The sequence below is a fragment of the Manis javanica genome, chromosome 3 (genome assembly GCF_040802235.1).
Source record: "Manis javanica isolate MJ-LG chromosome 3, MJ_LKY, whole genome shotgun sequence".
NCBI classification, from domain to species: Eukaryota; Metazoa; Chordata; class Mammalia; order Pholidota; family Manidae; genus Manis; species Manis javanica.
In genome coordinates this window covers 3,682,870-3,708,157 of record NC_133158.1, presented here as the reverse complement: position 1 = coordinate 3,708,157, position 25,288 = coordinate 3,682,870, and the positions used below count along the sequence as shown (strand labels likewise).

General features: G+C 52.3%; 1 protein-coding gene across 7 annotated transcripts in view; it reads left to right on the top strand.

Moving 5' to 3' along the window:
• RFT1 (RFT1 glycolipid translocator homolog) overlaps window positions 1-24,758 on the top strand; it is a 28,268-nt gene extending 3,510 nt beyond the window's left edge. Inside the window, exons 3-14 of one of the 7 annotated variants that reach the window (XM_073230710.1) lie at window positions 1,091-1,207; window positions 2,318-2,507; window positions 3,033-3,134; window positions 6,269-6,406; window positions 10,485-10,563; window positions 13,854-13,904; window positions 14,638-14,768; window positions 15,879-16,023; window positions 20,039-20,144; window positions 20,496-20,553; window positions 23,286-23,535; window positions 23,844-24,758. In XM_073230710.1, the coding sequence (XP_073086811.1) occupies window positions 1,091-1,207; window positions 2,318-2,507; window positions 3,033-3,134; window positions 6,269-6,406; window positions 10,485-10,563; window positions 13,854-13,904; window positions 14,638-14,768; window positions 15,879-16,023; window positions 20,039-20,144; window positions 20,496-20,553; window positions 23,286-23,535; window positions 23,844-24,037 (1,561 nt within the window). In that variant the 3' untranslated portion in view covers window positions 24,038-24,758. Of the gene's footprint in view, window positions 1-1,090; window positions 1,208-2,317; window positions 2,508-3,032; window positions 3,135-6,268; window positions 6,407-10,484; window positions 10,564-13,853; window positions 13,938-14,637; window positions 14,769-15,878; window positions 16,024-20,038; window positions 20,145-20,439; window positions 20,554-23,285; window positions 23,536-23,843 lie in introns of those variants that run through there. The other 6 variants (XM_073230709.1, XM_073230712.1, XM_036994871.2 and 3 more) reach the window with 6 other exon arrangements.
• The last annotated feature ends 530 nt before the right edge of the window (window positions 24,759-25,288 follow it).

Below are 25,288 nucleotides of genomic sequence, written 5' to 3'. Positions count from 1 at the left end.
CGGTTCAAGGACACCCACACGTAGTCGGTGCTCACAAGCGACTCCAAAGCATAGGAAGTGCTGTGAGTGCTCAGAATAGCTCAGCTCCTCAGGTGTGTCTTCACATCCTGATAGGCAAGACAGTGTGTTCCAGACAGCGTTCCATGTCTAGTGCCTACCAAGCAGATGCTCCTGGCTTTTCTCCGAGCTCGGTGAAGGCTCTGAAGTTTTGATAAGGAATCATCTGGGGAGCTTTGCGCTGGGTAGGGCTGACGAGGGGCCCAGGACTCCGCATTGTGACAAGCTCCTCCTGTGATTTTGCTGTAGAGACCATACTTTGAGAAATAACTGTTTTAAAAGTGGGAAGGAAGAGGGCCAAATCCTCTTGGTGCTCAGACTTTAAGGCGGTTTGGGCCTCTCGCCAAGACTGGAAGGCCCCTGCTTTGTCAGCCCTCAGCTGGCCTGTCCCCCTCCTTTGCTATGGTTCGGTTTGTGTTGCAAGGTTGGAGAGAAGTGCCAGGTGGCAGGATGGTCACTGGACAGCCTCAGAGGCCTCAGCCTGGGCCACCCCCACTCTGGCTTCGTCTGGCCGAGGGAAACCTAGGCTGCCCCTCGCTAAGGTTCAGGAGGGTCCATGTAAGTGCTCCCCTCTGGGAGGTACGCAGGCAAGACTTGGTGCCCTGGTTGCAGCAGCCTAGCCTGTTTCCCATCCCAAGCTGCCCTGGCCAGCACCTCCCTTCAGCAGGGGCTCAGCTCCTTTCGTGAGCGCTGTTGGGTCACCAGTGTCAGGGTGACCAAGAGGTCCCCTTGCCGTGTGGGGTCACTTCTTGACCTTTTCTCCTCTGTGTGGTCCAAGCCACATCTCTGCCTGCAGCCAGGATGCTGCAGGCTCTGGAGGCACTGCGGCAGTTTGCGTCGGGGGTGTTGCTCTGTAGGCACACCTGCAGGTCTTGCTCTCTTGCTGGAGAGGCTCAGATGGGGCAAGGGTCCTGTAAGAACTCAGTGCCCTCCACCGCACCGCCAAGACCACCTCTCCCTGTTGCTGGCAAGATCTCAGAAATTCTCTCCAAGAGAAAACTAGACCATACTGATTTCTGCTCTTCCTTTTCAGGCTGACGCTGCTTTACTCGACCACCGTCTTTCTGGCCAGAGAGGCCTTCCGGAGGGCGTGCCTGAGTGGGGGCGCCCAGCGAGACTGGAGCCAGACCCTCAACCTCCTCTGGTTAACGTGAGTTAAGCCCTGTCAGGCGACAGTTTCACAAAGGCCAGCGTAGTAAGTGTTGGAAGTTAAACAGCACCATTTGCCTAAAGCGGAGTCATCTCCAGTTTTGGTTTCGCAGTGGGTTCTGGGGACTTGGCCTGGCCCAGGCAGGAAACAGCCTCTGTGCGGGAGCAGCCTCCTGGCTGTGTTCTCTGGACAGCCAGGAGCTGGAAGGGGGCTCCGCTGGGGTTCCTGCCACGTTTCTAGCCCCATTCGACCCTCTTCAGAGGTTGCTCCTGAGGTCGCTCACCCCTACTCTGGGCCCCACGGAGTCTGGGCCAGCTTGTTTAGGCCTGATCTTTTCCCTGTGGTGATTTCTGAGTTTCTAGCAATTACTCAGTCTTCTTGGAACACCTTTTAGGGGTTTCGTTATCTCTTCCTTCCATTTTGTTACGTGGATTTCAGTTCTGAGTCTTTTCAAGTGTTCTCGAAGACAAAGCCCCTCGACCAGAAGGGTCCTGGCTTTTCTGCGTTGGATCCCTGCAGGGGGGGCCGGGGTTGAGGTTGTCCCCAGTGCTGCCCTTGTATCACTCACTGCCTCGTGGAAGCAGCCATCTTGAGGGCTGGTGGGTGCTCAGCTTACTAGAGGGAAGGCTGCTGATGACCCCGCCAGATTTAAGGGCTCTGTGGTGCATGTGTGAAGGGGTACTGTGCACTGGACCGTGGGGTTTTAGGGGGACAACCAGCCGTATGCTTTCATCATTCTAAGTGCAAACAGCAGGCACACACTTGCTCATGGAGTCAGGGTAACAGTGGATGGCGTGTGGGCTTTGGTGTTGACAGACCAGGATTGGGGCCTGCTCCTGCCCTTGGCTAGCTGTTTGGGACCTTGGCCAGATTGCCCAGTGCCTGTCAGCCTTAGTTTCCTCATCATTTAAGGGGGCATAATGACAGGACCTTTGTGAGCTGGCAGTAAGGTGAGGGGGCGAATCTCAGTGCCTGGCATGTGTACATGTCTTAGTTAGGTGGCAGCTCTTTTTATGACTCTTTTTCTTTTCTGTTCATTGTTACTATTTTAATATACATTTATGTCTATTTTTATATTTAGCATATTATAAATCATTTTCCCTTTTCCAGAGTCCCCCTGGGTATATTCTGGTCCTTGCTTCTCGGCTGGATATGGCTACGGTGGCTGGAAAGGCCCGACCCTAATGTCGTCCCCCACTATGGGACCGGCGTAGTGGTGTTTGGTCTCTCGGCCGTGGTGGAACTTCTGGGAGAACCCTTCTGGGTCTTGGCACAAGCTCATATGTTTGTCAAGCTGAAGGTCAGTGTGACTTTTGCTGTGAGCAGGAAGTGTGAAGAATCAGAAAAGGTTTTTTTTTTTCTAAATGCTTTTATAAGGGAGAATGTGTTTTTCAGACCTGCATCTAAAAAGATTGGGGAAAAAGCCACATGGGCAGTTGAGTTCATTTGGTTGAAATCTGGCAGATGAGCTGAGCTGAGCTTGCCTTTCCTATACTGTTAATGATGTTATTCCTTAAAATGAGAAGTTAAGGCGATTGTAAAGGTGTCTCAGATTTTTCTAATGGTCCTATTTTTAGTTGTATACTAATGTTAACTTTTCATGTTCTAGAATATATAATTCGCTATGTACAAAAGAATACATATAACATATATGTAAATGTGAATGCATGGTGATGTAGAAGGTCTGGGTACCTACCACCCAAGCCCAGTGGAACGGTACTGGTACCACGTCCAACCACGTACCCCGCCCCCAGATTTCTGTTGGCCGTTCCTCGGCTGCTGAGTCTGCAGTCACGCCCGTGGAGTGCTCCTTGTCTGTCCGCAGGTGGTGGCCGAGAGCCTGTCCGTAGCCCTCAGGAGCGTCCTGACAGCTGTGCTCGTGCTGGGGTTGCCCCACTGGGGGCTGTACATTTTCTCTTTGGCCCAGGTAAGAGCTACGGCTTTAATTTTGTATGATCTGTGTTTCCCCACCTGTATTTCTCTTCCTGTGTGGTTTACATTTGCAGTATTTGTGCATATGAGGAAGGCAGGAGGCTCTGGAAAGACGGCCTGCACACTGCCCTCCTCCCGCTGCCGCATCTGCCCCGCTCCGCACGCTGGCACCGCTGGTGTCCCCAGGACCTGGTGAGGGCCACGCTTATTGTCAGACACAAAAACACCTTTAGACATTCTTTAGGCAAACCCAAATCAAGCTGATCTCTGATTGTCTGGCTGTCTTACAGAGAGAAAAAGAGCAGTAAGCGGGTGGGGTGGGGATCAAATCGCCTGTGTGTTATTTTCCCTGGATTTCAATTTGTTATGTTCAGAATAGGAGGAAACTCTGCCAAGCCTATTTTAAACTTCGATTGAAATCTCACAAGATTCGGAGACATGAATCAAGTGACGGCGGGGACGTTTGCAGTATGGGCAGTTTTGACTTCATTTGCATCTTATCACTTTCTAGTTCTAGTTCATATTTCTAGTCCTAATAAAAATATAACTAGAATAGAAATGCCAATTTATAAAATGAAACTTTAGATCAGATGGTTACCAGAACATCTTAAAGTACAGAGCCGTTTGTCATTTTTCCTAACATATAGGAAGATAAATTAAAATTCTTAGTAACGATTTATGTGAAAATCTTTCCATGTCCTAGGCAAGAAACTACAAGTATTTTTGTGAAACACAGAAGAGTTAGATTTAAAATTAATAAAATAAGAACGAGAGTTGCCTCCTAAAAGCAATTTGCAAACACTTGCATACTTTTAAGAAGTTGTTTGTATTGTTTTTGCCATGTTTTGTTGTATCTGGAACCACAACAGGCCTGATAGGACAGGAGGGCCACGGAGATACCCAGTCATTGGTTGACTCTTCTTGGGAGAGTCATTAGTTGACTTGCATTGTGACTTTCTCACTGTCACACCTGCCACCCAGTGTACATCATAGGTCTTAGGTCGACAAGGGCTTTCTTGTCATGAGACTTATGAGAGCTGCTCTCTGGTACATTCTCAGTGTCTGTGGGAGGTCGAAGAGCCAGCAGCACCTCCCTTCAGCAGGCAAGCCCCACCCGGGGCCCTGGGGTTCCCCTCTGTCCAGCTGCCTCCCAAGTCCTCCTTAAATGGCTCCTCACCCCACGGCATCATATGTCAAATAGAGTTCACTCTAGAATATAAAAAGAATTCTTACAACTCAACAGCAAAAGGACAAACCACCCCAAAGGGGGGTAAAGGACATGTGTAAACATTTCTCCAAAGCCAACGAACAAATTATGGTCAATCGGCACAGGAAAAGATGTTCAACATCATTAGTCATTAGGCAAATGTAAATCAAAACCACAGTGAGGTAGTGCTTTACAGCCATTAAGATGGCTATTATCAAAAACACAGAAAACAACAAGTGGTGGTAAGAAATTGGACCGTCGTCACTGTTGGTAGGAATGCAAAATAGTGCAGCTGCTGTGGAAAACAGTTCTGCACTTCCTCGGAAGTTAAGTGTAGAACTGCCATGTGACCCAGCAGTTCCTCGGTCTATACCAAAAGAATCAAAGAGAGATGTTTAAACGACTGGGACACAGATGTGCACAGCAGCCAAGAGGCAGGAGCAGCCCACATATCCGTCAGAGAATGGCTACACACACTGTGGTGTGCCTGTGCAGGAGGTTAGTCTTCAGCCACAAAAGTGAAGTGCTGATACACGCCCCGACTCAGGGACCCTTGAAAACATCATACCGCGCAACAGAAGCCAGACACAGAAGGCCACCCCTTGTATGATTCCATTAACATGTGATGTGCAGGGTGGGCAAGCCCATCGGGGCAGAAGGCCGACGAGGGGTTGCGGGGGCTGGGGGAATAGAGTGCAATTGCTTAATGGGTGCAGAACTTCCTGTCGGAGGGATGGAAATGCTCTGGGATCAGATCTCAGTGGTGGCTGCTCCCGGGTGTGACCGCACTAGAAGTGTCAGTCCCGACAGTCTGCCTGCCTGTGGCGGGACGGCCTTCAGTGTCATGTGAGCTCCTCAGTAAAGAAGGGAGAGGCCCATGTGGCTAGGGCGTGCTGCATGAAGACCCCCACGGGTCATGACTGTTCCCCTGGGCTCTGATCAGTGGGAAGATGAAGCCAGGTGGCAGAGGGGGCTGGAAAAGGGTACTTGTCCGGGAGGATGCTGGCATCGGGTGGAGTGGCCCCGCCAGCAGTGCTGGGTCTCAAAGGGCACGAGAAGACGAGGGCGGATGGCGGGCCCTGTCCTCAGGTGTGGGTGGCATACAGGTAGAGGTCTCCACTCCAGATGCCTCTCTCCCCTTGCTCTGTGCCTTTACTGTAGGAACAGCCTGCGTGTTTCCAGATTGAAGCTGGAGGTCTCATTCCTTGTTGAGTTAGTGGGCACTGCTGTTCTGGGAGAGGGTCAAGGGTGAGAGGGAGCCTGTGAGGAGGGGCGTTTGGACGCCCCTCCCCAGCCTGCAGACAACACCCCACGCTGCTCTCCTGGCCAGGAGCCAGCCCCCTGTCCCGGATGGGTGGAGGGGCCACCCTCTTATGACCCCACCCTTCCCACCACCATCCTGTAGCAGCCCTTGTCCTGCCCCTGCCCTGGCCAGAGAGGAGGGAGCCAGCTGCTCAGTTCTGCTCTGTAATCACAGTGTCACAGGTTTCCGGGGTTTATGGAAAATCCCCAGTCCCAGAGGACGCAAGGCCCTGCCTAGGAGCACAGCCAGGACGCTGGCCCTCCTGGTGTGCCGTCTGGGGGTGGGGGAGAGCCATTCCTTTGGCCCAAAAGGAACCTTTGAGAACAAACCTGACGTTGCTGTGGCGGTAGCGCTGGGGACTGTCATGGAAGTTCCATTCTGCCTGCCTGAAGAACCGTTCTCCCAGTCAGGGAAGCGTCTGGGTCCCTGTCCCCAGAGCTGCTGCAGTCCCGCTGGGCCTTATGCGTGGTGCCACTTTCCAGAGGGTGCGGCATCGCTCAGGAGGAGGTGCAGTTAATTAAAGCCATTCTGGAATCATTGAGGTCTTTTTTATAGGCATATCTTAATTATGCCTATGTTTAAACAGTGTGATTTAGACCCACTGTTTTCTTCTTTGCAGCTTTTCTATACTGCAGCTCTGGTGCTCTGCTATGTCGGTTATTTCACAAAGTTGCTGGGCTCCCCACAGTCGGCCAAGCAGCAAGCTCTTCCTGTCTCCAGAATGGCAGATGTGTTGCCCAGTATTGGAAGAAGTAGAGTAAGTAATGCATTTTGTCTCAGCACTTGAATCGCAGATGTCGGTCATGCCCCAGGGAGCCTGACTGCAACTCGATTGTTTATTGTTTTAATAGTAAAGCGGTTTTGATAGCTCTTACGTCTTGGGAGCCAGGAATGCCGGCTGTGTGCTAGGCCAGGCTTTCACAGTCTCAGTACTGTTGACATTCAGGGGTGTCCTACGTGTTCTAGGATGCTGACCCGCGTTCTGTCTTCCCTCGTTAGATGCCAATAACTACCATCCCACAAGTGTAACAACCAAAAATGTCTCCAGATGCTGCCAAATTCGTCCCTAGTGGAGAACCACCTGGCTAGGCCCTGTGCTGAGCATTGTGTGGGCTGTTCTCAGTGCTTCTAACAACTCCATGAGCTGACATCTTTATTTCTATTTGAGGGTTGAGGAATTGAGGCTTAGTGGCCTCATACCTGCCGAAGGTGAGGGTCAGAGGACAGGAACTGGGGTACCTCAGATCCCAGCAGAGCACAGGCTGTGAGCACAGTAGGAGGGGGAGGTGCTAACTGCCCCTTGAGAGGTGATGAGGGCAGTGGGCGGGGTGGCGGCGGGAGCCTGGAGGAAGCCGGCGCAGAGCTCCTCTCCGTTCTGCTGTGTCTCTTGGTTTTTCCCAGGGTTGACCTCCAGCCCAGACAGTCCGGCACACTGACAGCAGGGGCGACCCTGCCTGCTCCCTTTATCCGGTGGCAGGCCAGTCAGGGAGGTGGGCTGCTTTCCCACACGGACCACGGAGGATGCTAGATGCTGATGTGTGGGAGTGACACATAACCCTTTTCTGCTCCACTCTCAGACCATTTGACTTGTGTTTCCTGCTGTCTGTGTGGCTCTCTGCCACCATCTGCAGCCCTGCAGCTGCCCACGTGACCGTGCACCACATTGCGCAGCTCCGAGGCTTTGTGAGCTGCTCCCTGCTGGCTGGCCCACTTTCCCTTTGTCCCATCCCTGCTTGCCTGCTGGCTGTGGTGCACTTTAGTTGGGGTCAGGCCGTGGCTGGACTTCTCCTTATTCCTCTTTTATAATCACCTGAAAAAGTGGTAAAGTATTTGGGACTTCAGTCTCAGAACTTATGCAATCCTGTTACGCAGCTTTTCGAGAAAAACCAGATATTATGTAACAAAGGCAGGGACGTTGTCACCTGTTAGATACGAGTTCTCCATTCTGATCAGCTAGATCTTACCTTTAGCCTAACTTGGCCTGGCAGGCTTTAGATGCCAGGGTGCCTCATCCATAGGCGGAGAGCCTTAGGCCTCAGGGTTGCTTCCCCTGCTCGGAGCTGGGCCCCTGCCCACAGCGTGGGTCTGAGAGTGCAGACAAGCCCTCTCTACGAGTGCTCTCCAGTGCCCACCTGTACCAAGCCTGGCCGGCTTTTCAGTAAAACCAGCTGGTGTTTTGGAAAGGAGCACGGGGCCTATTATACGCCCATCCTGTGATTGAAGGGTACTTGGCTTGGCTTGGCAGTTAAGGGTAGGGGGAGAAGAAACAAAAGGTGGCAGGAGGTTATGGCCTGCTGGGTGAGGGCCAGGTCGTGGTGTCCCCAGTGCCAGGCAGTGGGCCCCATTCAGGTCCCCACTTATCAGCCTGATAAGAGGTTTTTGAACAGCATCATGACCTCATTGTCTGTGTGTTAAGTAGCTTACTATCTGGTACAGATTTATCAAGTATCTCCTTTTTTCTTATGCAGTCCTTATACCAGCTCCAGGAGATAAGATTTCTTATCCCATTTTGCAGATAAGAAAACTGAGGCTTAGCAAAGTTAAGTGTCTAGATCGCTGGCCTTCACACTAATAAGTCAGGAGCTGCAGTTTGAACCCAGCCTCTGAGCTTGACTCCGAGGCCCAGACCTTACCACAGGAAGGGGGGACTAGAGAAAAGGTTGGATCTGTAAAAGCTCAGGGAGGGAGGTGTAACTGCCCCTTGAGAGGTGATGAGGGCAGTGGGCGGGGTGGCGGCGGGAGCCTGGAGGAAGCTGGACCAGAGCCCGTAGCCCTGGGGTGAGGGGTGGGGAGGAAGGAGGGCTGTGTGGATTGACTCGCGTTGGTTGGGCGGGAAGGATGTGAGGATGTGGCTGGTCTGATGTCCGGAGTCAGAAGAGTTTGGGACGGGGAGGGTGAGCCAGGTGATGTCAGAGTGAGCCACCCCCAGCTCTGATTTTGGACTTCCCTGGAGGCCCTGCGCAGCTCCTTTCCCCACCTGTGCCTCTGGTTCGCCGTCTATTCAATAAGGCAGTGGGGTGCCTTGTGTTGCTCAGGGGTGCTGGAGAAATTCACAGCTAGGTAGCCAGCCGTGTAGACCAGCCAAGCAGTCCCGGCCTGGCTCTTGTGCAGTGGATCGCTCTTGACCATCTCAAGTGACAAGTCCATTCTGAACAGCACAGTGAAAGCCCAAAGAATGTGCTTTCTTCTCCTCCCACTTAGCAGACACCTCTGAGAAGAAAGCCAGTCTCTGATGGGACTTCCTGCCCTCTGTTCTTAATGAGCGTTTGGAGGTAGTGAGCAGTGTGGCCATTCCTTTGAACCATGGGTCTGTGTAAACTGAGGCCATCAGGAGACAGGAATGCCCAGGTGTGAGCTTTCAGATCAGACGCTCTGTCTGGGTCTCGCCCTCCTGAAGGACTGCTGTTCTGAAAGCTCTCAGGCACCTCCACAAATCCATCCACAAAGGCTCCAAGACAGCCTCGTGGGCCGGATGCAGCTGTACACTCGCTTTGAAAAGAGCAGAGGGGCCGCGAGACCCCGCGGAGAACCGCCTGGTGTCACAGCGCAGGGGGAGGGGGAGAGAGTGCTGTGCCCAGGGCTCCCCTGGAGCCCACGCGGGGGGTGGGGGTGGGGGTGGGGTCCGGGAGGAGGCTGACGGGTCCGCGGTGCCCCCTGGTGGCCGCAGGGAGTCTGGCGCTCCCCCTCCTGAGGCAAGGAGATGCCCACTTCCTTCTCATTCCTGCGCGAGAGCCAACCCGGGCACCCACCCCACGTTCAGTGATGCCCTGCGGGCGGTGAGGTTTGGGAGGATTCAGGCCTGGCCTCTAAAACCAAGGGGTGAGGAGATTTGAGGACTGGACCTGGCTCCTGCTTTCAAGGGGTGCTCTAAGCTTGCCCTGTCCTGACCAGGAACCACCAGCCCCATGGCCTTTGTGATTGGCCCCCTTTCTCCCAGAGCCCCCTGAAATCCCACTTTTCAAAAGTTATCACTCTGAGTTGGTAAGAACTTTTCAAAAAGCAAGTACATTGAGATGAAAGAGCTAACTCCTTGACTGAGCATTCTAGGACCCTAGGATGCCTTCGTGATGGAGGAGAGGCCCCCCCGAGGGAACTGGGGGGGGGATGGAGAGAAGGAAGTCATGTCCGGCTCATGGCCCCACGCCCCCACTTTGTGGCCAGCTCTCTGGTTTTGAGGCGCCTCTCACAGGCTGGCCTCTGCCCTTCCTAAGCATGTGTTTCCTGTTTGCCCTCCTCGTCCTTAGGACATGGGCAGTCTGATGCCCCCCTGGGACTTTTGGAAGAACCATAAGCAGATGTTCGGGGTTTGTTTTTTAACTTTCCTCTGTCATTCCAAGTCTGAGCAGTTTAACTGACTCAGGAAGCCTGACTTGCTTTTGAAATCTACATGCAAAGCTCATACGTTTTGTGTTCAGGGACCCTGGATACCTACGCGTAGTGGTAAGATGTGGAGGAGATGGAGTGAGTTTGTTCTGCAGCTTGGCGTGCTTCAGACACTGTTAAAGAAATGACTGTCTGGGAGCTGTACGTGTTAGCTGTGGTCCGCTCGCTGTCCCAGCAGCAGCAGGGGGCAGCACAGTTGTCCAGGGGTCACAGTGACACCCTTTGGCAGGCCCCTTGCAGGGAGGCTGTCCCACCTGGAGAGACTGTCCTCACGTGTAGGAAGGTGGAGTCTTTGCCAGTATGTTGGAGGCCTTCTCTGTGTTTTAGCGTTAAGTGAAAAGTGGATGGGGGCTCTCCAGGGTGGGACGTGGGGCCAAACTGGGTCTGCTTCTCACGTAGCGTTGTCGTGCCTCGAGACCTGCAGTGCCTCCAGTGTTTCTTTTGTTTTCTAGGCTTTTCTAAATTGGAAAGAGGCTAAATTGGCTTGGAGTTTTTTCAAACAGTCCTTCTTGAAACAGATTTTGACAGAAGGTAAGTAAAAAAAGGTCACTCTGAGCAGCTAGGAGACCAGTCTAAGTGGGGGGACACCAGGGAGCTGCTGTGAGATGCAGCATCCCGCACCTGCTGTCCAGACGCCCCCCAGGCAGAGGAGTCTCAGAAATGGGAGTGTTTCAGACAAGGAGAGGGAAACTAACATGGGGCGCGCGGCTGTACCTGAGTCGTCTAGGGGGCTTCTTCCCGCAGCCCTGTGGGAAAGGGAGTGTCCCTGTTTATTACGGGTGAGGGACCTGAGCGTGTCCTACCATAGAAAGGAGCCACGTAACACGACCCCAGTCTAGCTCCGAACCCCTGTTGTAGCGTTTAAATCAATGTATTATAAAAGTATTATAATACTTTGTAACTTATATAATACTTTTATAATACATTTCATTATCCTATCCTAACTTTGTATATACTTTTTTCTTTTTTTGAGCTTTTCATCATTTCATTTTCTTAACCAATAGGACTCACCTGTGTGATAGTTGGGTCAGCCTCCCAACTTCTTAAGGCTTCCAGGTCGTGTGGTGACAGAGCTCTCGCTGCAGAGGGCCAGCGAGGAGCCGGAAGGCCATCTGCGTGTGCGCTGGCTTGTTTATACCCGGCTTTAGTTCAAATAATGAGATTTGAGGCAGCTATAAGCTGCTCAGTAGTAGTTTCTGTCTATATATAAAGTTCATATATCTATATATCTATTACTGAATGTATTTTTTTAATCTTTTCAAAAATTATTTTTCAATTATAGAAATTATATACCTCCATTACAAAAATTTCAGAAAATAGAAAAAAGTTTCCTATAATCCTGGCATTCTAATACAACCTTCATTATTATCTTGTTATTTCCCTTTTTCCCTTTTGTTTTTTATTAATTACACTTCCAAAGGGAAGTAACTGCCCCTAAGCCTCCCTCCGCTGTCTATGGGCTAAGGGGTAGGACGAGAGGCATCTGAAGGCTCCCTGGGCCGCAGGAATGTGTGTCTCTAGCCTGCGCCTGTAACATCGCCATTACAAAAGTGAAATTGCTTGCAGGACTTCTGGGGGAAGAACAAGCCCAGAACCTTCGGAGAGTGGGGTGAACTTAACTATAAGCTTCTTGAGAACAGGCTGTTCACCCTGTCTCCCCAGCGCCCTGCTGGGCCTGCACAGGTATTTGTTGATAAAGAAAGGCAACTGTCTATTGTGATAGTTCACATTATTGTTAGAACAGGAAAATCAATGGGGCAAGTTTTGGAAAGGGTGGTTGCTTGTATGCACTTGTTTTTCCTCTGAAAGTTGCAGAGCAGTTTAAGTAACTGGAGGAATGGATCCAGGCCAAGCAGTGGCCCGAAATTGGTTGTCTGGATGTTTTACAGAGCACGTGCCAGGATGTGCGAGCTAGGCCTGGATGTGGGGCAGACTGCCTGCCCCCTCCTGGCTGGGCCATGGTGGCCTGACCAGCACAGGCCCCTCAGGAACTTCACCTCCATGGCCGTGAAGTAAGGGAGTGGCTTGACAAAAACCCCCAGATTCTTTTTACCTAAAAACTACAGCTCTAAAAAACTTGAAATCATTCATCGTGGTAGCAAAAGTGTATATGCTGTCCCCTCCTGCGCCCTCATGTCCCGGATGCTGCACTGGGAGCCAAGAACACCTGGATGAGTGAGCGGCAGGCCTCGGCCTCAGATGCAGAGGCTGGGCTCGGGGGGATTGGCAAGCGCCCTCTCGTTTCCCAGAGCTCCATGGGCAGCCAGGCCCATAGCCGTTGCTGAGACCGGGCCCGCCTTCTGGGAGCTTCCAGAATGGGAGAAGGCCCAGCCTATGGTGCTGGAATGCAGGGAGGTCCCTGCTGAAAAGCCATCCTAGTGGTGGGAATGCCAAGAGCACAGCCCGGCCCCGTCTGACTCAGGGTAGCGAGAGGGGCTGAAGCCCAGCAGAGTGTAGCTGAGGATGACAGGTGATGGTGGCAGAGGGGAGTCAGGCTGGTGAAGGGAAGCCAAAAAGATAGCTTGGGGTCTAATGTAAAAGGCCTCAGATGCAGGAATAAGGAGCCTGGACATTTTGCAAACACTAAAGAGATATTTAAAGCAGGGGTTGATTTTAAGATCTATGTTTGCAGCAGCCGGAACTGTTAGTAGTGAGTGTAGATTGGAGCAGTGCAGATACGGATGGGAGCCCGTGTAGTCCCATGGGCCAGTGCCTGGGGACCTGCAGAGGTCCTGGCCACAGACGCAGTGTCTGGGAGGTTGTAGGGAGGCAAGGATCAGAGAGATGTGGGAGCAGAACATCCCTGCTTCTGGCCTGTTGGTGTCACTTGCCATTGAGCAGGTTGCTAGGAGGTGAGAATTTGCCTTTAGGGCTGCAGGCTCTCCAGTGCTCATGTCCATAGTGGGCAATGCTTTCCACTCATGCATGACAAGAAAATTCATGGAAGCAGGGGGACAGGAGACTTGGGCTGGTGTCTTCACCTTGACGGTATTAGACTGTCTTAGATTTGAATTTTGAACTTGGCTCCAGAGCCTTGCCAGCCTCCATGGAGCTTTTCCCACCCAGGGAGGAAACTTGATGACTGTGTACATATTCATGGATCTGCACATTTCACAGAACTCACATTCAGATTGACTAACCTCCCTTAAAACTGGAGATGCCATTTTCATTATTAACATTTTAGTGATCTCCCCCTACTTTTCTTTTTTAACTTACTTGACTGGTTGTACTGAATTTGTTTAGTTTTGTTTTTAATTTAAGTGGTTTGGAGATTTGCTGTCCATAAATCTCCCAGCATTTCCCAGTTGTTACTATCGTTGACCCTTGAACAACATGGGTTTAAACTGTGTGGGTCCAGTTACATGTGGATTTTTTCCTAATAAATATATTGGAATAACTTGTGGAGATTTGCAACAATTTGAAAAAACATTTTCTTTTCTCTAACCTGCTTCATTGTAAGAATATAGTGTAATACATATAGAAAACATAGGTTAATCAACTGTTTATGTTATCAGTAAGGATTCCAGTCAACAGCAGGCTGTTAGTAATTAAGTTTTTAGGGAATCCAAACTCATACACGATTTTCCAACTGTGCAGGGGGTGGTTCAGAACCCAAATCCCGTCTTGTTCAAGGGTCAGCCATATTTTGAAATTATTTGGAATCAGCATCAGGACAAGCAGCATTCTTTAATAATGATCATCTAATTTTTCTCCTTTGAGAGTATCTGCCAGGTGGAAAAGTTGACAGACAATAAGAGAAAAGGAAACAAGAAAAACAATGTGTATTTGAAATGCTAATAATTTTGCTTTTTTATTTGTAGGTGAGCGATATGTGATGACATTTTTGAATGTGTTAAATTTTGGCGATCAGGGTAAGATGAAATTCTGCAGTGGTTTAATTAAAGGTGAACACTGTTAGTAAATGCTTTCTAATATTTTTCTCAATGGTTTGATGCATTCAAGGAAAAATGAACCTGGTGATTATAAAAAAGGAAGATTGTAAAACAAATGAATCCTGAAGATTGAAAATTGTAGGTCTTTGTAAAAATATACAGTGCCCTGACTGCCCCCTCCCAGGTGGTGCAGGTTGCAGGTCTCCTGTTGAGAACCCTGCCCTTCCCGTGCGTTCTGCAGAGCCCTGGTGCTGACGCTGGGGGCTGGGGGGTGCAAAGAGAAGAGAGAGGGGACCCGTCATTAGGATCACAGACATTTGCCTCCGCCCCCCATTTATGTGGACAGAGAGGTCTTAGTATTTTTTTCATGTTATTTTTGAATAGAACCCCAAAGTAGTAGAAGTAAAAATAGAAAAAAAACAACAACTTGGCATTAACAATGTTTATAAAAAAGTGCTGGTGATGGAAATGTTCTGTAACTTGACTGTATCAGTGTCAGTATCCTCACTGCGATGTTACAGTTTCCAAACTGTTACTATTCAGGGAAACTGTAAAGAGTCCTTGCATCTATCTGGTATTTCTTATATGTCATGTAAATCTATAATTACCTCAAAAAGTTTAATTAAAAAATTAGAACAAAATTTTTAGTAGTGCCATGAAAATTCAAAAGGAAAACCAGTAGGTTTGTGGTTTGCTCCTTTTTGTTTTGTAGGTGTGTATGATGTCGTGAATAATCTTGGCTCCCTTGTGGCCAGATTAATTTTCCAGCCAATAGAGGAGAGTTTTTACATATTCTTTGCCAAGGTGCTGGAGAGAGAAAAGGATGCCACACGCCAGAAGCAGGTAGCCTTGGTGCTCATATCACTGTCTCTCCGGTGAAGCCTCTAATCGCAAGATGGACAGAACTGTGGAGCAGTCTGTCTGACCTGCTGGTTTCTCCTAGGTTTCATTTTTCTATCAGACTCTGAATGGGGACCCTGAGCTCACTTTTTTCTCTGCCTTCTCCCTCCCCCTGCCTTCCCGGCTGGCCTTTCCTTCTCACCTCTTGTCCTTTCTGTCACCTTATTCTTGACCCAGCCCTTCTGAACTCTGTGTGGCCGTCCCCAGGACAGTGCAGACCCCTGCCCCCCATGGTCTAGCCTTTGGTGTAAGAATGAGGTTGCCCCCCTCACCCTCAGACGCTCAAGAACCAGAGGCAAGCTGAAGGATGCAGAGATGGGGGCAGGGCTAGCCCAGGACACCGGGAGACAGGACGTGGTCCTTTGGTCTCATTCACTGCCTGTTGGTTAAGCATCCTGAGGCGTGTGAAGTGCCCAGAGCCACATCCCAACTGTGCAGATCTGCACGTTGTGCTTGGTCAATAGAGCAGAGATTTTAGTGCAGGAGCATTTGGTTGTAGAGACTTTCCTTTTACTAAAACCACTGAAAATGTCTCACTTACCTTAGAATTAAAAACCAGCTAAGTCTGGCTCTTACATGTCTTAGATGACATTTTGCAAAATATAATTTATATACAATATCTCAAAATGAGCAAGTCTGGTTGTCAGTCTGGTTTAGGAATATTTTCCTAAGGGAGCATCGATAGAACATCAGGCTTTGGAGACATTCGTCGGGAGAAGCGCACTGACAAGCTAGCTGGCAGTGGAAAACCTTGCTGTCCATTTAAGAATGAAGTATCAGAGGGGAAAGTGCTTCCTAAGCCACATTTGAAATAACTCACCCCGAAGGAGTCAGAAGCTAAAGCTCCCTGGCCCTTCCCGAGGAGGCACCCATTGTCTTTACTCCCTCGTTTGCTAATGGGACGGAAAGGCCACTGGCTGCAGGAAAGCTGTGCGGCCCCCGCCGGGGAAGGAGTGGCCTGTAGGACCTCAGAGGGAGAGGCCGGCGGGATGGGTGGGATGGGTGGTTGGTCAGCTCACGGCCCACCCGGCTCCCTTCCCTCCCCGGCCCCAGGAGGATGCTGCTGCGGCTGCCACAGTCTTGGAGTCCCTGCTCAAGGTGGCCCTGCTCACCGGCCTGACCATCACTGTCTTTGGCTTTGCCTATTCTCAGCTGGCTCTGGATATCTACGGAGGGGCCATGCTCAGCTCAGGGTCAGGTACGCATGAGAGTTTAGCCCGGTTTGCTCTAGTTTCCAAACGGAGGTAGAGGAGTCCTATGAGCTCCCAGAACTGGGTGCACGGTCGGCGTCCGTGACGGCAAGTTGGGGGGTGGTGCTCATCAGGGGCTCGAGCCGCCAGGCTGGGACCAGCTCTGGCGTGGCCACAGCGTTGGCCCAGGTCAGCCAGGCCCCCGAACTCGCCTGGAGAGGTTGTTAAGGGTCCCTGGCTTTCCCCTCAGGCCTAACATGTGCTTGGCCACGCGCTGCCCTGTGCTCCCGCTGGGGAAAGGGAGGCGGGCCGGCCGCAGGCTCCAATGAGTCTCCACTTGGTACTAAACACATCCGAAGATAGTAAATGCCACATAAATCTCACGGCCTGATGTATAAAAGCCTCTGAAGGATAACCCTGAGCCATTTGCAGAGAATAAAATTGATCTCAGCAAATAAAATGGTATGTTTAATCCAGTGACTCTCGGTTTTTGAAGGAGCGAAGTATTGAATGTGTCTGGCTTTGAAACACCTGGTGCCCAGGCCACCGAGCATTTCATGGCACTCGCTGGGTCTGGGGGAAGCCACCAATCCCAAATGTGTTGGGCCATCAGCTAGCAGATCATTTGCAGTATTTCATCTCGGGTTTGGCAAAGATATTTCTAATTCCCCAGGTCACTAAACAAGAGCCCCGAAGACTTCCTTCAGTTGCCCCATCCCGATACAGAAGGGCTTGTCAGATGCCGTTTTCCAAGTTCACTGGCGTGTTTTAGTCCCCGCTGTAGTGGCCCAAACTTTTGGTGTTAGGGGAGGAAGAGCCAGGTTTCTCCAGGAGAGCAAAGGTCCTTAAGTGTGGAGAGCTACCTCCTGTGAGGCCAGTGAAGTGGTTTGCAGCTCCCTGGGGCCTGTGCTGTGACAAGCAGGGAGGCCTCGTTAGGAAGCCATTAGGAAGCTGGCATGTGGAGCCTGGGGACTCGGCAGCTGCAGGGAACGGCCTCTAGTGTCCGCGGTCAGGACAGTGCCATGTCCCACCGAGATGACCTCCACCTGGGGGGTGATTAATCTAGGCGACACAGAAGCCAACTGCTGTAATGGTGTAGTCCTTGTGCTCAAGTGGGGAGCTGGTGCCGCTGATAACTGGTTTATCAAGTAACGGGTCAGTGGTAGTTGGTGTCTACAGTAATGAATTCTGTCTCCAGTGGTTTATGTCAGAGCCACTGATACTTTTAGACTTAAAAACATACTTGGTATCATCTTCAGAGAGAGTCGAGGCTTGAGAATGGTCTGGTTTTGGTCTCTGAAAAGAAAGCGTGGTGTGGTGTGTCACAGCGGGGCCTCACCAATATGGCCACTGTCATCCCCTGCCCCCAGGGTCACTGTCAAGCCTGTGTCTCCTCACTGTGGCAGCCTCTCATTTTGACCAAGCGGCCAGCTCTCTGTGAAGCCTGTTGCAGCTTCTGGCAGGGTCCGTGCACCTCCCCAAACCTGACTTTCCTCAGGTCTTCCTGAATGAATTAGAAAAGAATGGCCACCTTATGTGGCTCAGCCCAGCCACCTGAGTTTGGAAAGTGGTGCTCGCGACATTTCTGTCCTTTTGCCCAGTCACGTGTGGGTCTTGTCAGCACCTCTGTCCTGCCCTGGCCTCAGACCCTGCTCTGCGCTGCCATCCCCACACGTGGGGCCTGGGTGCAGCACGGCAGGTGCGTGGGCGCAGGGGCTTCGCTCTGTGGCACATGGGTTGGCCCTGTGTGTCATCAGGGCTGTGTGGCCAGGCCCGTGGGCCCTTCTCACAGGTCTTTCCCACACCGAGCGTCCACCCCTAAGAAATGAACACTCGGCCCGCCTCCCTGGGCTTCTCTCGGGTGCTTCCCTCTCGCCCTTCCTTCTCCTTTGTGAAGCCTCCTCTCTCTCTTCCGGTGTTAGTGTCCTAGGCTGCAGTAACGGTCCCACGGACTGGGTGGCTTACAACAACGGCGCTTTCTTGGCCCCCAGCTGTGGAGGTCAGACGTCTGGGATGAGGGTGTCGGCAGGGCCACTGGGGGAGGCCCTCCCTGGCCTCTTCCAGCGCCCGGTGTCAGGCTTGTGAGGTCTCCCTCCTCCTCACATCCTGTCCTCTTCTGTTTCTTCACGTGGTTTTCCCTCCGTGAATGTCTGCCTCTGGGTCCAAAGTTCCCCTTTTATAAGGACACCGGTTGTAATGGACTAGGGCCACCCTAACAACCTCATTTTAACTCAGTTGTCTCTGTACAGACCCTCTTCCCAAATAACATCATGTTCTTGGGGCTGCGTTAGGAGACTTCAGCATCCCATGCTGGGTAGAATCCAACCCATTCCACCCCTCAATCCAGTCCATAGTTTAAGGTCCACCCAGGAGTTCCCCACTGTCAGCCTCTTTCCCCACATTGCCTCAAAGTTCTTCAACCTCAGTCACCGTCTCATGGAAGAATTCATCCTCTCCATGTTGCAAAGCAGCTCACGCGCCTTCAGGGAGACCCGCATGTGCTGTCAGCCTTCAGCTACCTGTGGGCCAAACCCTGCTCCTCTCTCAGACCAGAGGCTGTGGGGAGGCAGGCCGCGCTGAGCGTGGCCTCAAGCCCTCCCAGAGCAGAGCCTGGCCCCGGCCTCCGCCGCTGGAATCATCCCTCAGCTGCGTGAGGCCAGGCCACCTTCCGCAGTGGCTGGGGGAGAGATGCTACAGGCCCTGGCGGAGGGGCAGATGAGTGAGGCCACAGGGCCTGGCCCTGTGCTGGGCAGCAGGCCAGCCTGCCTGCTGCCAGTGTTCCTGTAGTGAGAGCCGACTGCCGGGAGACCGTGTGGGTGCCCTCCGCGTGGGGTCCTTTCTGCTAAGCAGCTTTCATAAACTATGAGTTCCAGATTCAGAGACTGGAATTTCAGACAACCCCCTGCTCCCCCTTTCTTTTAGTGGTTAAACTGTCTCTTTATTGAGGTCTAAGTTACATCAAGTGACACGCTGTGCTCTGGCATACGGCTTGATGAGCTCTGACAAAGAGACGCCGGCGTCCAGTTTAAGGTACAGAATGTTCCGTTAGCTCGGACAGGCCTTTCAGGACCTTCCCAGTCCTGCCCCTCCACCTCGGGGTGAGCGCTGCTCTGATCTCTAGCACCACATTTGTACTGCCTTTAAACAGAGCTTCATATAAATGAAGTCAAGTCTTGTGTTTGGCTTCGTTCCCTCCGTGTGAACTTTCTGAGATCCATCCATGTCTTCACGTGGATCGGTGGTTTTCTCTCTGCTGAGAAGTGTTCTTTGGCTGGCTGGCCCGCAGTGTGTTTGTGATAAACCGCTGTGAACGCTTCTGTGAGCAGGCACCCTGCTGCTTTCTGTTGGACATACACCTAGGAGGAGAGTCGCTGGGCCCTAGGTCGAGCATTTCTTTATTTTATTAGAAATTGTTCGGCTGCCTCTTGATAACAGCCCTCTTAAAAGAGGGGATCAAGCCCCTTTTTAAAGCTCGCAATCTTTTGTTAGAGTTTTCCAAAGCTTTTTAGTTAGCTGAAGAGCCAATCACTCTGTTTTAGAAGAAGAAAGCGCTGTGGGCTCTGATCCTCCCTGCAGACCGGTGGGTGTTCGGTCTCCGTGGGTCCCTGCTTCTGTCAAGGCCTGGGCACCTCCCCAGGGTTCTTTCTGCAGAAGCTCCTCAGCTGAGGCTCCTCTGGCATGCAGGGCCACATGTGTCCTCCCGTGCTCTAACTAGCAGCCTCTATACTGATGTAAAAAGCAAGATTTGCTTGCTGGCCAGAGAAGCTTTTAGTTGTTAAGCAACATATCTGTACATTTATTTGTAATTGTCCTTTTTGTTTTTAGCTCTTTATTCTAGTCAGTGCCACAGAATGCTGGGAGTCCTTCCAAATAATTAAGACCTTAGGCTCGAGCATGCATCTGCCCACTGACGATACCAGCAGGGCTTGTGACCCAGTTCTGGTGGTCTCTGCTTGCTCCACTGAGGGCGCATGGGGGCCTCCCGTTCAGGCCCTGGAGTCTCAATGGGCTGTTTCCTTATAGGTCCTGTTTTGCTGCGTTCCTATTGTCTTTACGTCCTCCTGCTTGCCATCAATGGGGTGACTGAGTGTTTCACATTCGCTGCCATGAGCAAAGAGGAACTCGACAGGTGGGTAACCTTAAAGGCCTTCATCATAGCCTCCAGCCAAATGCAGGAACTTGCCAATCCTCTTTTTGTTCCGCACCTGCATTTACAGGGAACCACCTGGCCACTAGTGACGGGCCTCCCCAGGCTCTCCGGGGCACAGCTCCATTCCCTCGGTCCCCTGTCGGGCTGGGGGCAGCAGCTGCTCTTTGCCTCCCTCTGTGGAGGGGGAAGGTGGCCCTCGATGCTTGCGTTTGTCCAGGTTTGCAGAGGCAGGCCCCAGATGAGCCCCACTCCTCCCCTCCCACCCCGCGTGCAGGGGCCCCCAAGGGCTTCTCCAAGGTGCCAGGTCCCAGCTGAGAGTCTGCTCTGCAGGTCTTTGAGGATCTCACCGATCAGCGACACCTCTCCTCAGAGAAAGACCCGAGGGCACGTAAGCATTTCTTCAGTACCCCTGCCCTGGAACCCCCAGCCATGGTTCTCGATGCTGGTTATGAGTCACATGCCCCCATGGGGCCTGACTGAAGCGCAGGTTCCCGTCTCACTCTCTCCCACCATACCGCAGAATCAGCAGGCCCCAGGCATGTGTATACTGTTTAAAAACTCTGATTCTGACACCAGCTCCTGGGTAAGCGCCTCTGGCCACACCGGGGGTCATTCATCTCGCGTCTCAGATGCTGCAGGGCAGTAGCCTGAGACGCCGCTGCAGGATGAGGTTGAGGGGAAGGACAGGGCTGGCAGGGAAAAGGAGGGGAAGCAGGAGAGGGCGGAAGGGGCGGGACCAGGCTGGGGGATGGCCCACGCTGGCCCTGTGCTGGCATCTGTGCTGGCGTCTGTGCTGCCTCTGTAGTGCCTTGAGTGCTGTAGAGGCTTGAGCCCCGGCTGGGATGGCGGGGAAAGTGCAGCCCAAGTTGCTGGGGAGCGCTTCCTCGCCCTCAGAGCTGCCTCCCGCAGGCCCACTTGGAGAGGCTTGCTGACTCTGCGCCTTCCGGTCGAGGGCCAGAGGGCCAGTGTCTAGAGCAGCGGTCAGGGCCAGACCATCCGGTTCTCTGGGAAGTTCTGGCCCCGCCCAGTGTCGGACCTGGCAGCCCCGCTTCTGCCAGGGACTGGCCCCACACCCGCGCCCTGGCCCTGGTCTGAGCACAGGGAGTGCCTGGGCTCATCACAGGCGTTTCGTTTCTATGAATTTGACCAGACATAAAACTCCAGCAAGGATCTTGATAGGAGAATTGGGCAGCTTAGTTAAATGTTATGATTGGCGTAATTGGACATTTCAAATTCTGAATTGAAAAAAAATTGATAAAACCATGAGCTTTTTCTCCCATCCAAAGTGCTGACCAGGCCCGACCCTGCTTAGCTTCCAAGATCAGATGAGATCATGTGCATTCAGGGTGGTCTGGCTGTAGACTATGGGCTTTTTTTTAACCAACTCCAGGTTAAGTTAGTGTTTTTTTAATGTAAAAATTTTGAATTCATTGCAAGTTGCCCCTTTTTGTTAATAACCACATATGTAGAATATGATTGATGGCGTTTTCATTACACCTATTGAAGAATTTTTGTTCTGTTAAGGATATCTCATTTTCTTTCATTTGACAAGTACTTTTTGAGCATCTACTCTCTCACAGGCCTTGTTTTAAGCTCCAGGAATAGAGGAATGAACCAGGCAAACAAGATTCTGGCTCCCCTGAAGTTGGCACTGGTGGAGGCAGACGGCAGACAAGCACATTAGAATGAGGAATGTGCCGTGCAGAGAACGAAAACAGGGTTACGTGCTGGGAGTGGGGGCCCCGTTAGATTGGAGGTCCCCTGAGGAGGTGCCCTTTGGGCTGAGACCTGGGTGACCAAGAAGAGTGTGCCGTGCAGGGGTACCGGGCAGAGCCTTCCGGGCAGAGGGGACAGTGACACAAAGGCCCCAAACTGGCAGCTCCTGTGTCAGATTGGCCGGCCCCTGGGTGCCCAGCATGGAGCTGGACTCTAGCTTGAACGGAGGATGAGCACCACCTCGCTTCGGCAAGTCGTACCCTCTCTGGAATGCTGGACGAAGCAGCCGCCCTGGTGGAGCGTGGCCGTGTGTGCTTGTATTACTCTTACCACCCGCTCTGTTAAAGTCTGTCTCCACAGCACCTTGGCCTTCTCAGCCTGAGGTCCAGTACCTGGGCATTCCGGGGACACGGTGGCCTTATGACCACCCCTTGTGTGCACAACCTGTGTGGCTGCCTCTAACATCTCCTGACCCTCAGACACAGTTTGGGGACTTTGGTCCCCTCAGCAGCGACGTACTTAGCATGCCTGCTGTGCGCTGCAGAAGCCAGGTGCTGGAGGACTTTGTTCATGGCTGTACAATAAGCCTGCATTTTATCTTTGCTGAGACTCAGTTTTCCTTGCTGAGATCTGAAGATGACTAAGTGACGCGCTGTGAAATCAGAGGAGTGAGTGGACCGGCATCCTTGGTCCTGTCATAGGACCCAGAGCCCCAGAGTGTGGCCGGAGGGATGTGTGAGCATCCGGGAGCCCCGAGGGGCCCAGGCCTGCTCCCTGTCTGCATCTCACTGGGAGCTGGCCTCTTGCTTTGAGGATGGGCCACTGGCCACAGTGATGGGCCTGCTGCCCTTCCCAAGGCAAGTGGTGTGAGGCCCCCGGTTCAGGGGCAGAGGTCAGGTTGGAGTGTCACTCACTCCTTAGGAAAATTACTCAGCCTCTCTGTGCCTGGTGTCCTTGTCTATAAAGAGAATCTGAGCTCCCTGTGGTGAGGGCCACGTGTGTTCAGTCCCAGTGCAGCCCCAGCACCACGCGCAGAGCCTGTTAGGGAGGCGGCATTCACATAATTACTATTCCTGGTGTCGTAGTCTCATGCTGCATGTTGAAGACGGGCTGAGCAGGATTTTTAAGTGTTTTGATCAGAAAGTGTCATTTAAAGTAACCAGTTATTATCCTTAAAAGCCAACAACTTTGAGTTGTTCACTTTCCTACTCCCCAATTCAAGGCTGCTTGGGACTGTGACATGGCCATGTTATCCACATAGTGTTCAACATTATGAAAACTAGCTGGATTCTGGGGACTTAAGGTGCTGTCTGTCAATTCATGTTAACAGCCACTTTTTTGATAGCACTTGTCTCTTGGGACAAGGTCCCCACCACCCTGCTTTGCATGTCTCCCTCTCCGCAGGTACAATTTCACAATGCTGGCCCTGTCCTCTTCGTTCCTGGTGTTGTCCTATGTCCTGACCCGCTGGTGTGGCAGTGTGGGCTTCATCCTGGCCAACTGCTTCAGCATGAGCATCCGGATCACGCAGAGCCTTTGCTTCATCCGCCAGTACTACCGAGAGAGCCCCCACCGGCCCCTGGCCGGCCTCTGCCTGTCGCCGGTCCTCCTAGGGGCGTTCGCCCTCAGCGGCGGGGTTACGGCCGTTTCAGAGGTGAGGCTCCCTGCAGCCTTCACACCATGTGCATCACAGGCTGTCCACTGCCCCTCACCCTGGGCCCCCTTCCCGCTCTGCCTGAGCCACATGGACAGTGTTGCCTTCCCCGACCCCTCCCCTAAGCCTTGAGGGCAGTGTCTCAGGAGAGATGGACCAGACGGTGCCCGTACTGGGGACAGGGTAGGCCTTCAGTATGTGGCTGCCGTGCCCCTCATCTGACTCGAAGCTGGAGCAGTAGGGCCTCCACTCTTCTGGGCTCTCCCCAGCTGGAGGGCCAGGGCAGCAACAGTGGTTTCTTCCCGCAGGCGCTCCTCTGCTGTGCGCAGGGCTGGCCGGCCAGGCTGGCGCACGTCACCGTGGGAGCCTTCTGTCTGGGCGCGACCCTCGGGACGGCCTTCCTCACAGAGACCAAACTGATCCGCTTCCTCAGGACTCAGTTAGGTGCGTCCAAACAGGCTGGCACAACGACGTGACCCTCAGGATGCGCAGGCGCCTGTAGCACGCAGACAGCGGTGGACAGAACGCATGTCTGTTTGGAAGAGCCCTGCAGAGGGCCCCCCGCGGAGGGAGACCATCCTGGGCTGGGAGGTGGGGAGAAACACCCGCCATGCTCACCGCCCCTTTGACGTCTTCAGCAGGAAAGAGGAAGTCCATTTTCAAGGGAGACCCAAAAGCTCTTTGAAAATAGATGCAATTTTTTCCCACCGTTTTGTTCTAATCAGCATTTTTATTTTTGATTAATATATTAATTCCTTTTGGGTGTGATTGATCTTAGGGGCTATATGTCCAACAAACTCTTATCTTGGATGGTAAGAGTTAATAAGCATCAAGCTCAGAAGAGGTGGTGGAGCCATTTCACCCTTCGCAGGAATGTTTGACTTACTCACACCTGATAGCACGCACCAAAGAACCCCAGTGGCCTTGGGCTTGTGGCTTTCCCTACGTCACCGTGGTCTGGATTGTTAGGGAAGGAAAAACAGTCCTGAATGAGAAATGCAAGAAATGAAAACACGAAGTCTTCCAGATCACATTTCCCAGAGTTCACAAGGGAGGTCACGCCTCTGCCTGGTGCCGCCCCCAGAGGAGATGCAGGCTGGCTCAGGGCCCCAGTCGGGCCATCCAAAAGACAGGACTTGGAGGAAGCTGTGTCCCAGCGTGAGCTGCCTGGCTGCCTGCCGGGGGGTGTTCCTTTTCCCCTCTCAGTAAAATGGTAAATCCTGTATGCCTGGTGTCACTGAGTCAAGCCCCCCACTGGCCCATTACTTCCAGCCCTGGTCGGTGCCCCAGATTCCAGCCCCAGGACAGGAGTGGCAGGCCCGGGGGTCTGGCCTCAGGCTTAGTGTCAGCCAGACCCCTGCACCCCACTCATGACATCCCTGGCCATTGTTCTGGGGCAGCAAAGCATTTTTCTTCCTTAGTTAATGTGTTAGTTCCTTTGGGACGTGATGACCTCTGGAGCCACACGCACCAGCTGTATCTTGCATGGTGACAGTAATCATCTGTCCCTGCCCACCCCAAACTTGCTGTGTTTACAGCTAGAGAGCAGGCAGCCCCTCTCAGCTGGTTTGGCCGAAATGCACCTATTTAAATCCACTGGCCCAGAGCCAAGGACCAAGGATCCAGACCCACCAGCTCAGAGACTAGGACCCAGTCACCTGGACACCTTCTTACCTACTCAAAGGGAGAGAGCTTTGCACTACCTGGGGGAAAGTAGTAAATGCAAGATGTCCCTGAGCAGTCAGACCTTCCA